At 40.0% G+C, this 13,679-nt stretch overlaps 1 protein-coding gene across 1 annotated transcript; it reads left to right on the top strand.

Moving 5' to 3' along the window:
* Positions 1–794: 794 nt before the first annotated feature.
* Positions 795–1,538, top strand: LOC127121981 (uncharacterized). The gene has a single exon (XM_051052401.1). The coding sequence runs from the start codon at positions 795–797 to the stop codon at positions 1,536–1,538; it is 744 nt and encodes a 247-aa protein (XP_050908358.1).
* Positions 1,539–13,679: the final 12,141 nt, after the last annotated feature.

The following is a 13,679-nucleotide window of genomic DNA, read 5'->3' as shown; positions in this document are numbered from 1 at the left end:
CCCAGATTCTCGAACTAAGGACCACTCTAAAAGAGTATAAGGATTTTCTAGCCAAGGAGCAACTAGAGAAAGAAAAGATTCACCGAAGCTTCATGCGTGAGAAGTTCAACCTTGGACGAGCTTGCGAGCAAATCAAGAACTTGAAGAGGGGAATCTATGACCAAGCCTATGTAGAATTGCAAAACAACTGCAGACATTGGGAGGAGCGTTGCCATGGATTCGAAGCTGCCATTGTTCAAAGGGACGAAATCATCCATAATCTCCAAGCCCTTTACGAAGAATGGAGGGACAAGTACACCAACATGACGGTATTAACCAACTATGCCCTTCAAGATTTACCCGACAAGTTGAAGGAGGCAGATATGATCATGTGCCCAGATAATACCCCCAAAGAGGTCTACCACTTTGTCAAGTTCTGCAAAAGAACAATGGCCGAACTCATCACCGACATTGAGGCTCTCCGCAAGTCTCAAGGGGTCACTTTTAGGGTGGATATCTAGTTGGTTTATTTGCTTCCATTACTTGTATTTTGCAACTTCTAGTTGGTTTATTTTCTCTATTGTGTTTTCCTTTATTCATGATTGTGACCGTGAATCGTCAAGTAGTTTTTGCAATGAATAAACATGAATAACTAAAAAGAGCTTTGCTTTAACACACACAAAGATTCATGCATCATATGCATCTTTCGAAACACAAAAACATAAAAAACTCATCCATCCACCCCTTTTTTCTTCCAGAACCACTCTCTAAAGCTGACTTTTCGGTACGATACGCGAGGACGTCGACAAGCTGTCATGGAGCAACTTCAAGAAAACCAAGTTGTCCTTCAGGAAGAAGTATCCCAAATACGGTCCCAAATGCAGCAGTTGATGGAGACTATTCAAGCTGTCGCAAGAGGCCAAGAGGTTATGGCAAAAATGCAAGAAGAAATGAACCGACGTGCCAGTACTACCAATCCTCCTACCCCTCCAGCGGTCGAGATTCCGATTCCAGTTCCTCAAGTTGATCCTCCAATTAACATTATTGCACCCGACGGTGTTCCAAACGACAACCTTCGTCCTCATATTTTTGAGACAGACGACCAACTCAATGCATACTTCAACCCAAGGGATGCTTCTCAGGATGACGCCTTCGGTTCGACATTCAACAAGGTGGAGAGGAAGGTAAAGGCTATCGAGGAAAAGTTCAAGGCAATGGGGAGCACTGATGTTTTGGGCCTTGATGCGGCAGAAATGTGCTTAGTACCTGGGGTCATCATTCCGGCCAAGTTCAAAGTTCCGGACTTTGAAAAATATAAGGGAAATAGCGATCCTAGGACACACATTAGGGCATACTGCCGAAAGATAGCTGCTTATTCCAGCGATGATCAACTTTTAATGCATTTTTTCCAGGATTCCCTCAATGGGGCATCTTTTGATTGGTACATGAAACTTGAGGGCATCATATTCACACCTGGAGGGAAATGGCCGAAGCATTCCTCAAGCACTATCAGTACAACACTGATATGGCACCTAATCGCACGTAGTTGCAAAATCTGACTCAGAGGTCTGAGGAGTCCTTCAAAGAGTATGCTCAGCGGTTGAGGGAATTAGCTTCTAGGGTACAACCCCCATTGCTAGAAAGAGAACTGGTAGACATGTTTATAGGGAACCTGCAAGGTCCATACCTTGATAGAATGATAGGGAGCACCTCTTCGGGCTTTTCCGACCTGGTCCTAGCCGGTGAAAGGATAGATAATATGATTAAAATGGGAAAGATCCAGAACTCTGCCAGTAATTCTAGTGCATCAAAGAAACCTTTTATTCCCTACGGTAAAAAACGAGAAGGAGAGACCAGTGCTGCCTCTATCATTCGAACAAGAAATCCCACTTATCCACAAGTAGTTGCCATAGCTCCTGTCCAACCAAGTCAACAACAACCATTTGCAATTCCTGTTCAAACTCAACAACAACAACAGTATCAACAACAACCGCAACGTCAGCAACCACAATATCAACAACAACAACAAAGGATGCGAAGGCCCGAGAGAAGATTTGACACAGTTCCCATGCCTTATAGCCATATTCTACCATATTTATTGAGGGGATCACTTGTACAACTAAGGGAGTTAGGACCCCCACCAGCGGTTCTTCCTCCCGGTTATGATGCAAATGCCCGCTGTAAATTTCATTCTGGCGCTCCTGGGCATTCGATCGAGAATTGTAAAGCATTAAAGTACAAGGTTCAAGATCTTATTGATTCTAAGGAAATCACGTTCTCCCCCAAGGGGCCGAATGTAAATAATAACCCAATGCCCCCTCACAACAATGCATCAGTGAATACGATGGAAGCTGACAATGGAAGGAGATTGATATCCTATGTGGACGAGTTAAAAACACCACTCATCGAGATCAAGAATGCTTTAATGAAGGATAATGCCTTTCCCATCTATAGTAATGACTGTGAACACTGTCTGATTAACCCGCAACAATGTAGAACATTGAAGTCTATTATACAACAATTAATGAACCAAGGGATCTTGGTGGTAGACTGCCCGTCCACAAAGGAAGACGTGTCTACCCTCGAGATACCATACGACGAAGTCCCTCCTCTGCAAATTCCATATGACTTCTCTCAGTTAACTCTGTCGACAAATCCTGTTACTCCAATCATAATAGCAGTTCCCACACCATTCCCATATGTTGACACCAAGGCAGTCCCATGGATGTATGACACCTCAGTCTACATTCATGGTCAGAAGATTCAAGAAGAACCATTAAAGTCTAGTGATCCAATGATCAATATCACCGGCACTAGCGGAATCACGATAAGTGGAAGGATATTTGCACCGACACCCACTCCAATTGGAACTATCAATCCTTCAACTTCAGACAAAGGAAAACAAATTGATGGCGCTCAGCAAAGACAAGACCCCGCACTTTCCAATGAAGTAGACAAGTTCTTACGCATTATCAAGAAGAGCGATTATCGATTAGTTGATCAGCTTTACCAGACACCCTCGAAGATCTCAATGTTGTCTTTATTAATGTGCTCGGAGGCCCATAGGGATGCTTTTGTAAAATTTCTTAGGACATCTCACGTACCGCAAGAGATATCTGTTTGTCTGTTTGAAGTAGTAGTTAACAATATCGCTACTAGCTTAAGCTTGGGTTTCAGTGATGAAGAGCTTCCCGCCGAGGGGAGGAATCATAACAAGGCTCTCCATATTTCTATTGAGTGTGTGGACACAGTCCTATCAAGAGTTTTGGTAGACACTGGGTCTTCCCTCAATGTGATGCCTAAGAGCTTCTTTACTAAACTAACTATTGAAGGACTCGTTATGAAGCCGAGTGAGCTTATAGTAAGAGCATTTGATGGGACTAGAAGGACTGTAATCGGTGAGGTGAATTTGCCTATGAAGATTGGTCCCCATGTTTTCCTTATCACTTTCTTCGTAATGGATATCTATCCAGCCTACAATTGTCTGCTTGAGAGGCCTTGGATCCATTCAGTTGGTGCAGTCACTTCAACGCTCCACCAAAAATTGAAATTCTTAGCTGATGATAAACTAGTTGTTGTCGAGGGTGAAGAGGACATTATGGTAAGTCACCTCGCTTCTTTCTGATATGTTGAAGGAGAAGGGGAAATAAGGGAAATCCCATTCCAATCATTTGAAGTCATCAATGTTGAAATGGTTTGCCCAGCAAGGGACGAATCCAAAGATGCTAAATCTCCCATGGCATCTCTTAAAGATGCCCTGATAGTCATAAAGGATGGACACCCCCAAGGATGGGGAAGATTGCTTGAACTTCCTGCCAACAAGGACCGCACCGGTTTAGGATACAACTCCTAGAATTTGATGAAGCCCGCGCCGATAGCTACAAGGGGATTAGTGCTCCCTCTATCCAAAAACTTCTCAAGTGTTGGTTACCATGATGACAACCGTATCTGTGTCGTGGAAGAAGAAGAAGATGATGATGGTGGGTTGATCTTCACAAAGACTGATGGAAATGGTGCCACCAAATGGACCGAGATTGAAATACCTAAAGTGACCTTGATTGAAATGTAATTCCCAATGTTGTTTTCCTTCCTTTTTATCAAAAGAACCTATGTCAATACCAAGGCATGAGGGGATCATTTGTAGGGCCTCATCAAATTTCCTTATTAATCATTAATGAAAAAGGTTCATGTTCGCAATCAATTTTGAGATCCTTGCCTTTCATTTATTTATTTCACCTTTTTTTAAATGGCATTTTTTTAAAAAAACAAAAATTCTTTTCAAATCATCCTTTCTTTCATACCAATAAAAGCGTGGACCTTAAATCATGCATATCATCCTCGACAACCACCAATGACAATTCTGCTACAGTCTCATACGACTTTGACAACCCGATTAATCAAGCTGATGAAGAGTGTGAAGAAGAGGCCGAACTCCTAGAAGAATTGGCAAGGCTGCTCAAGCAGGAGGAAAAAGTCATCCAGTCGCACGAAGAATCAGTGGAAGTGATTAACCTTGGGACAGATGAGGAAGCAAAAGAAGTCCGAGTCGGCTCCGCTCTACAAGACGAGGTGAAGACAAAATTGATTGAGCTCTTGAAGGAATACAAAGATGTGTTTGCATGGTCATACCAAGATATGCCCGGCCTCAATACTGACATTGTGGTCCATCATCTACCCCTTAAAGAAGAATGCCCTCCAGTAAAGCAAAAACTACGAAGGACCCGTCCGACATGGCTATGAAAATCAAGGAGGAGGTACAAAAGCAGCTCAACGCCGGCTTCCTAGCGGTCTCCAATTATCCTCAATGGATAACTAACATTGTGCCTGTAACTAAGAAGTATGGCAAAGTAAGAATGTGCATAGATTATAGAACTCTAAATAGAGAAAGTCCCAAAGATGACTTTTCATTGCCACACATTAACGTGCTAGTAGATAATACTGCTCAGTTCTCTGTTTTCTCTTTTATGGATGGTTTCTCCGGTTATAACCAGATCCGTATGGCTAAAGAAGATATGGAGAAAACCACTTTCATAACACCATGGGGCACCTTCTGCTACAAGGTGATGCCTTTTGGATTGAAGAACGTCGGCGCCACATACCAACGAGCCATGGTCACTCTCTTTCACGATATGATCCATAAAGAAATTGAGGTCTACGTCGACGACATGATATCCAAGTCTCAAACCGAAGAAGAACACCTTGTCAATCTAGAAAAGCTGTTTGAGAGGCTGAGGAAGTTCAAATTGAGGCTTAATTCCAACAAATGCACATTTAGGGTAAGATCCGGCAAATTGTTAGGTTTTATCGTCAGTCAACGTGGCATCAAGTAGATCCCGAGAAAGTAAAGGCCATATAAGCTATGCCTGCACCCAAAACCGAGAAGGAAGTCCGAGGATTCCTAGGTAGATTGAACTACATTGTTAGGTTCATATCTCACCTCACTGCCACTTGTGATCCAATCTTTAAACTTCTTCGAAAGGATCAAGGCGTCATTTGGAACGATGACTGCCAAGACGCATTTGAGAAATTAAAGGAATATTTGCAAGAGCCTCCTGTGTTGATGCCTCTTGTACCTGGTAGACCATTAATCATGTATCTCACCGTTCTCGAAGGATCAATGGGTTGTGTCCTCGGCCAACATGACGAGAATGGTAGAAAAGAGCATGCAATATACTATTTGAGCAAGAAGTTCACTGATTGCGAGAGTAGGTATTTGATGCTTGAAAAGACTTATTGCGCACTAGCATGGGCTGCCAAATGTTTAAGACAATACATGCTCAATCATACGACATTGTTGATCTCTAAAATGGATCCTGTCAAATACATCTTTGAGAAGCCGGCTCTAACTGGTAGAATAGCCCGATGGCAAATGGCTTTAATCGAGTACGATATCCAACATGTCACTCAAAGGCCATCAAAGGGAGTGTATTATCGGATTATCTTGCACAACAACCCTTGGAGTACTATCAGTCTATGCGTTTCGAGTTCCCCGACGAGGATATCATGTTAATTAGGGATTGCAACATCCCCGGTCCCGAGGAAGGACCCGAGCCTGGATCCCGATGGACCATGGTTTTTGATGGAGCTTCTAATGCTTATGGAAATGGCGTTGGGGCAGTAATCACTTCTCCAACTAATTTCCACCTCCCCTTCACCGCCTGATTATGTTTTGAATGTACAAACAATATGGCCGAATACGAGGCTTGTATCTTTGGCATTGAAGCTGCTATCGATCTTAGAATCAAAATCCTGGAAGTCTATGGGGACTCAACCTTGGTAATCATCCAAGTCAAAGGAGATTGGGATACTAGAGATCATAAGCTCATTCCTTACAAAGAGCATGTCTTGAAACTAGTTCCCTACTTTGATGAAATTACATTCCATCACATCCCTCGAGAAGAGAATCAGCTAGTTGACGCTTTGGTAACTTTGGCATCCATGTTTAAAGTTAAGTGGAAGAACGAAGTGCCGTCCTTTCACCTGAGCTACTTGGACGAACCTGCTTACTGTCTGGCAGCAGAAGACGAAGCTAACGGTCATCCTTGGTTCCATGACATCATGAAATTTTTAGAGAACCAAGAGTATCATGCGGACGCGTCCATCACCGACAAGAAGTATATTCGAAAACTATCATCCAAATTCTTCTTAAGTGGATGGGTATTATACAAGAGAAATTATGATTCGGTTTGGCTTAGATGTGGGAACAAGCGAGAAGCAAACCAGATTATAATGGAAATTCATGAAGGATCCTTTGGGATGCATGCCAGTGGGAGCACTATGATGAAGAAAATTTTAAGGGCCAAATATTACTGGATGACTATGGAGATTGACTGTCATCGCCACGTCCAAACCTACCACAAGTGCCAGATCTATGCTGATAAGATCCATGTGTCACCAACGCCTCTCAATGTCCTAACATCACCTTGGCCTTTCGCCATGTGGGGCATTGACGTGATCGGACGCATAGAGCCAACTGCCTCGAACGGACACCGCTTCATCCTTATAGCCATTGACTATTTCACAAAATGGGTAGAAGCAACCTCATACGCCAACGTTACCAGACAAGTGGTGACTCGATTCCTCAGGAAAGAAATCATCTGTCGTTATGGGGTCCCCAAAAAGATCATTACTGATAATGGATCTAACCTCAATAATAAAATGATGAAAGAGCTATGCCAAAATTTCAAGATCGACCACCACAAATCATCGCCTTATAGTCCTAAGATGAATGGCGTTGTTGAGGCAGCTAACAAAAACATCAAGAAGATCGTGCAAAAGATGGTGGAAACCTACAAAGGTTGGCACAAAATGCTCCCATTCGCATTACACGACTATCACACTTCCGTACACACTTCCACTGGGGCAACTCCCTTCTCCCTTGTGTACGGCATGGATGCAGTCTTACCAGTCGAAGTAGAGATTCCTTCCTTAAGGATTTTGACAGATGTTAAGCTTGATGAGTCTGAGTGGGTACAAGCTCGATTTGACCAACTAAACCTCATTGAAGAGAAGCGCTTAGAAGCCATCTGCCATGGCCAACTTTATCAAAAGTGCATCAAGAGGGCACATGACAAAAAGTTTTCCCCCGCAACCTAAAGGCCAGAGACCTCGTATTGAAGAAGATTCTTCCAATCCATACTGACCCAAGGGGAAAATGGACGCCAAACTACGAAGGTCCGTATGTTGTAAGAAAGGTCTTCTCCGGAGGAGCCTTGATCCTTGCAACTATGGATGGTGAAGATCTTCCATCCCCGGTGAATGCGGATGCAGTCAAAAAATACTATGCTTAAAAATATAGCCTGATATGTTGAAAACCCGAAAGGGCAACTTATGCAAAAATGGGTATCCCGGTAGACTGAAAACCCGAAAGGGCGGTCTAGGCAAAAATTAGGGATTTAATAAGAGCAAGAGGCTGCATCTCGTAAGGAATCTTTCTTCATTCCTTGGCGAGTCAATTATGTGGGTCTCCAACAAGTCAATCCTATCACCCTCCTTCAAAAAAAGCAAGATCAAAGGGCGACCAAAGGCATAGAGGCTATAACAGAGTTAGAATTTGGAGGAAACTCGAGATGTTTCATTGCCATTACAATTATCATTTTCTTTTCGCAATCACCTCTTTTAGGAATTGCTTTCCTTTGTACAAAATTCCCTATTTGTGGAACCACTTGTCAATAAAAATCAATTCCCTCACATGTGTTCCATATTTTTACTTTTCCTGCTTTGTCTGTGAAATATGACTTTTTTCTAAATAAAATTACATGGGAAATTTTCGACTAAAAAACCTTTTTTTTTTCAAAAAAAAACTATATGGGAGACAATATCGAATTACATTCCATTTAGAATTTTGCTAAAGGTAATCAAAACACATTTCCAACCCAAGGGTGCCACACAGTTCTTTGGACTAGGCCGATCATTTCTCCCCCCATTAGGAATTCTCAAACATTACATTCAGCGCTTGCTTGGACGTCGAACTCCAATTTCTCAAGTATCGGAAAGTCAATACAATTCACCCAATCATCCTTTTTAAGCCCAATCACCATTGGCATTCCCCAAACACACTCCTCCGCAAAGCCCAAACATACTTGGCATAACTTGCAAACCCTGCATTTCATATATTCCCCATGAAAGCCCAAACATGCATTGGCATACATAAGATCACATCATAAGTATCTCCTTAACTTACTCAAACTAACTCGTCAGAGTTCGGAATTTTCCAACCGTTGCTAGGAATATTCCCCAATAAAAATCAATGTTCATCCTCAAAACATTTCCCAAGCATAACCACGCATTCCATCCATTGTTGGGAATCGTCACTAAGCTGTTTCATTTCATTGTCAAATGGCCCCAAAGGAGTCAATGCCGAGAAACATCACTGTACTTCTTCTATCCCTAGAAAGTCAACACATTTTTCCTTTTCCCCGCAGAGTCGGGTATTCTTAGCCATTATTAAGAATTGTCACTGAATTCACATTTTTTAGATTAGAGGCATTTTGGATTCATTCCCCAAGCCGAGTCAGACATTCATAGCCGAGAATCATCCTTGAATTCATTTTTCTCCAGTAGATGTCAGGTATTCCAGCCATTGCTAGGAACCATCACTTGACATCTGTATTCTCCTCAACAGAGTCAAGTATTCTTAGTCGTTGCTAAGAATCATCACTGGGTTATTTGATCTTCCCGGAGGATTTCAGGTATTCTAGCCATCACTAAGAATCGTCACTGTACCTTCGCGATAAAAAATCGTATCTCCAGTCAAGTTAGGTATTCTAGCCATCGCTAAGAATCGTCACTATACTTTCGCGAGAAAAATTGTATCTCCAGTCGAGTCAGGTATTCTAGCCTTCGCTAAGAATCGTCACTAATTTCGTTTCGTTTGATCCCCAATAGATGTTTTGTGTTCCAGCCGTTGTTAAGGAACACTGTCTTGTTTTTATTCCCAGTCGTTACTAGGAGTGATCACCCCTCTTTTTCTCATTCCCTAGTGAAGCTTTCTTCCCTCAACTTTCTTGGCCCCTTTTGACATCAAACTTTCATCGTTAAGAAGATACTTAGGATGCATACATCACATTGCATGCATAATCATCATAACCATGCATAATCCCTAAACAAATATTCACATTATCATCCTCCGGCAGGGCGAATTTCTGGTTACTCTCATTAGTATTTAATCCCCTCTTACCTTGAATACATTGGAAGTCGTCACTATCTATGTATTCAGGTCCGAGAAAATTAAAAAGGGGCAACTGTCATACCCCAAAATTCACCCTACCCCGATACAACTTTCATCTGATCCATGACCCTACTGCACATGCATGCTTTCATTATTTCACCATTATTTCATTGAACTTTCATAACTAAATACATATTACACGGACTCAAGGCATGGTGTTTACACCCTAAAAAAATGGGGTTATCCGGTTAAAGTTCTAAAATAAAATTTGGATTGTGTAATCGATTACCCTAATCATGGTAATCAATTACACAGACAAAAAATTGATTTCCAGGCCATTTTGGACTGTGTAATCGATTACCCTAATCATGGTAATCAATTACACAGACAAAAAATTGATTTCCAGACCATTTTGGACTGTGTAATCGATTACCCCAATCATGGTAATCGATTACACCTGCGTGGACAGCAGCAGTAGCTCTGTTTTTTTACACAAAGTACTTTTTGGTTCACCCCCTTTTCCACCTACTTTCCTTATAAATAGAGGTACTATTTACCCTCATTTTTTATGCTTCTTAGCCCCCAAAAATTCTGTCCAAGTACCATTCACTCTCCTCTCCAAACCTAGGTCAAAACAAAAAAATGTTTCTCACTTAAAAAAGTCACCCACCATCTTTTTTGTCCTCTTTCATATTTTTTTCAAAATTTCTCACTCTCTAACACTCATAACTCAGCTCCTTCACTATACCTCCACCATAAACACTTTCATGCCAAACGCCTTGCTTTATATCCAAGCTCAACACCATTTCAACCTACCCTTTTTCAACATTTTTTGGGTAATGATTTTAGCTTAAACTTTGTTAACTTTTTGGTTCTGTTTTTGTGTTGAAAACGGTTGTTTGTTCTTGGTTGATCTTTTGAGAGGGTTTAGACTCAAACTTGTAAAAAATGATTAACTTTGGTTTACACTTTTTTTTTGGGATTTTTTGCTCTTGCTACTTTTATCCACCATCTTTAATTAAACTTTGTATTTTGTTTCATTTGCTATTTATTGTTGACTTGTTTTCACATTTATTTGGTTGATGAGATCTATTAGATCATGGCCATGGTTGTTTAGAGTTGATAAAACCTTCAATGTTTCAAACCTATTAATGATTGATCAATAGATCCTTCATGATACTTTGAGGCATTGATAAGTTGCCTCTATTTCAACCATATTTGGGTCATTTGATACATAGATGAAACAATTTTCTTTACATTAACTTGTTATTCCATTTGCTTATTGTTATTCTACTAACCACTAACCACTAACTACTAACTCCTAACATTTACATTATTTCACTTTACTTCCTTGCAATTTATTTTAATGTTCAGTTTATTTCAAGTAATTTATGTTTATGTTTATTTTTATGTTTATGTTTATTGTTATCTAACCATATCATTTACATTATGCTAATTTATTTACTCTCTTACCATCTTGCTAAATAAAAGAGGAGTAAAAACAAAAATAAAGAGAACAAATCATAATATTGATAGATGGACTTAGGGTTGCATAACTTTCTTTGTTACAAATCTATTGATGGTTGATTTTTCAATCATCTTCAATACTTTGCATCAATGATAAGCTATCCCTTAATGTGTCATATTTTGAGTCTTTTTGACCTATGAAAAATAGCCCTCAAGATGTTCATTTTGTACATATTACTAACCACTAATTTTACTTCACTAACTTTTTTTATCATTAACCTTTGTTATTGCGATTTTGTTACCATTAACTTGTGGTTTATTTTGTGTCATTAACATTCACTAACCATTATTATTGTGATATTGTCATTCTTTATCTTGTGATTTACTTTTATGTCATTACCTTGTAATTTACATTCAAGTACTCATTATCATCATCATTGTACAAACTCATCATGCATGTTTATTTACTTGTTATTTATTTTATTGTCATCATACATTAAAAATAACAAAAACATGATAAAATGGTAAGACCAAAAATATTCACTCCACTCTTAATCAACTTGGACTTAGAGGATTTCATCTTAGGACCTTTGCTTGAAAGCCTTCCTTTACTCTTTGTGATACTTTGTAAACACTTGGATTTTCATCCGTAACTTACATGCATGTTGTAATAATGGCATCATGGCACCACCTTAGGGGGACATGTTTGTAAGACCATTATCCTTTGTTTAGCTTAGGTCACTTTTGCACACAAAAGGCTTTCTCTTGGGCTACCTTACAATGAGACTCTTTAATTTCTTGTTGGTTACTTTGCATTCATGTTGCATAAGCCAAATTTCATAATCAAAATAAAATAAACCCTTGATTCAACGTAAAGTGGCATTTTCTTAGCCAAATTCAAAAATACTTAATAATTACGATTATTATTGTGCGCCACGAGCCTTAAGTGGTGGAGAATGAGTAAGAATGGAGCATTCCTACCCTTACTCTGATTATTTTGGACGCAAGACGCTTGGCTTGTTGTCTAGAATAATCACCTCCGTCCATAGACTTTAGTACAATATAATCACAAACACTCATTTCATAAAACTCTTATTCAAGGTAAAAATAATACAACTCATCAAACTCATTTTTGTGCCTTAGGGCATCGTCTTGAAAACCCTTTTCTCAAAGGTAAAATCAACCAACACTCAAATATTTTATACTCCAAACTACGGAGCTCTGATTTCTCATCCCCGAATGAGTGATACGTAGGCACAAGGGCCCCAATCCTTAGCGAGCACTATAATAACAAACCCCCCCTTTCACAAATTCTTTTGAAAATAAAACAATAGTAGATAAATCCCATGTATGTAAAACAACCCAAATGGTTCACATGGAGTACCATGGACATAAGGGGTGCTAATACCTTCCCCTTACGTAACCGACTTCCGAACCCAAATCTCGATTGCGAGACCGATTCCTTATTCTCTTTTAGCGCTTCCTGCGCGCGCCTCTTTTCCGATGGTTTTATCGACTATTTCCCCTCTCCTCTCCGATAGAGTTAAACTAAATAAAATTCGGTGGCGACTCTTCTGATTTTGCCTCTCTTTGGCATCTCTTTAGTCCCGGTTTCGTTATCGTGAAATCCCGGTAGCGACACCAGTATATCAATTAGAAGGTATCAACTTGGAGAAAAGGAAAAGAGAGGAGAGTGGAGAGAAAAATAAAAGAACCTTTTTTTCAATCAAGGAGAGGCCTAAAGGCCAATACTACACAGAAACAATCCTCTCCACAGAAAAAACCCTTTAAATCCTCTCTAAACTTCTTAATGGACACTAATGGACACTTATCATACATTTGAGTATTCATACTATAGCTATCCCAAAGTCTAGTCAACCTATCAACATAACGATTGGCCTTGCGAAGAATGTTCTTAAGGATGAATTCTTGAAATTTCTTAAATCTTGTTGGATCAATCTCACCGGATTTCCCCCTATACCTTCTAGCTTAATACCTCTAGTGATGGATTCAAAAGCTTTCTTGTTAGTTAGTTTGGACACAAAGCTTCACATTGGTTTTGCACTTGATCATGCTCAAACCAATAAATATCCCCCAAAGCTCAGCTTGCAAAATATTAGTTTTGTCCAACTCTTTTGAGAAACCACTTATCCATTTGCAACTTCTGTTTCTCAAGACCCCTCCACAACTAGCAAACTCCTTTTTCTAAACCTCCCCATTTGTATTTAGGGTAACCTAACCCATATTAGGAGGATCCCATTTAATGCTAATTACCGCGGAAGGCCTTTTGTTATTCTATTGAAACAACATTGTCTGAGTCTTGTACTTATGCAGCATCTTCCAAATGGTGGAAATAGGATAGGGAGGCATAGTAAATTGATAATCACAACAACGCTTGTTACACCACAACCAAATATAGTGAGATGCAGTGGCCCAAATTTCTTGACACGACAACTTAGGATTCTTACTAAGGTTGTAATTCATATTGAGGTGAATCTAATCTTGTGCAGTAGAATCGAAAAAAATTGTCTGCTTTGTTTTTCACAAGATTGGTCCAAATGTG

Source organism: Lathyrus oleraceus, chromosome 2, assembly GCF_024323335.1.
Source record: "Lathyrus oleraceus cultivar Zhongwan6 chromosome 2, CAAS_Psat_ZW6_1.0, whole genome shotgun sequence".
NCBI classification, from domain to species: Eukaryota; Viridiplantae; Streptophyta; class Magnoliopsida; order Fabales; family Fabaceae; genus Lathyrus; species Lathyrus oleraceus.
The sequence above is the reverse complement of the archived record's forward strand: the minus strand, read 5'-3'. Positions and strand labels throughout refer to the sequence as shown.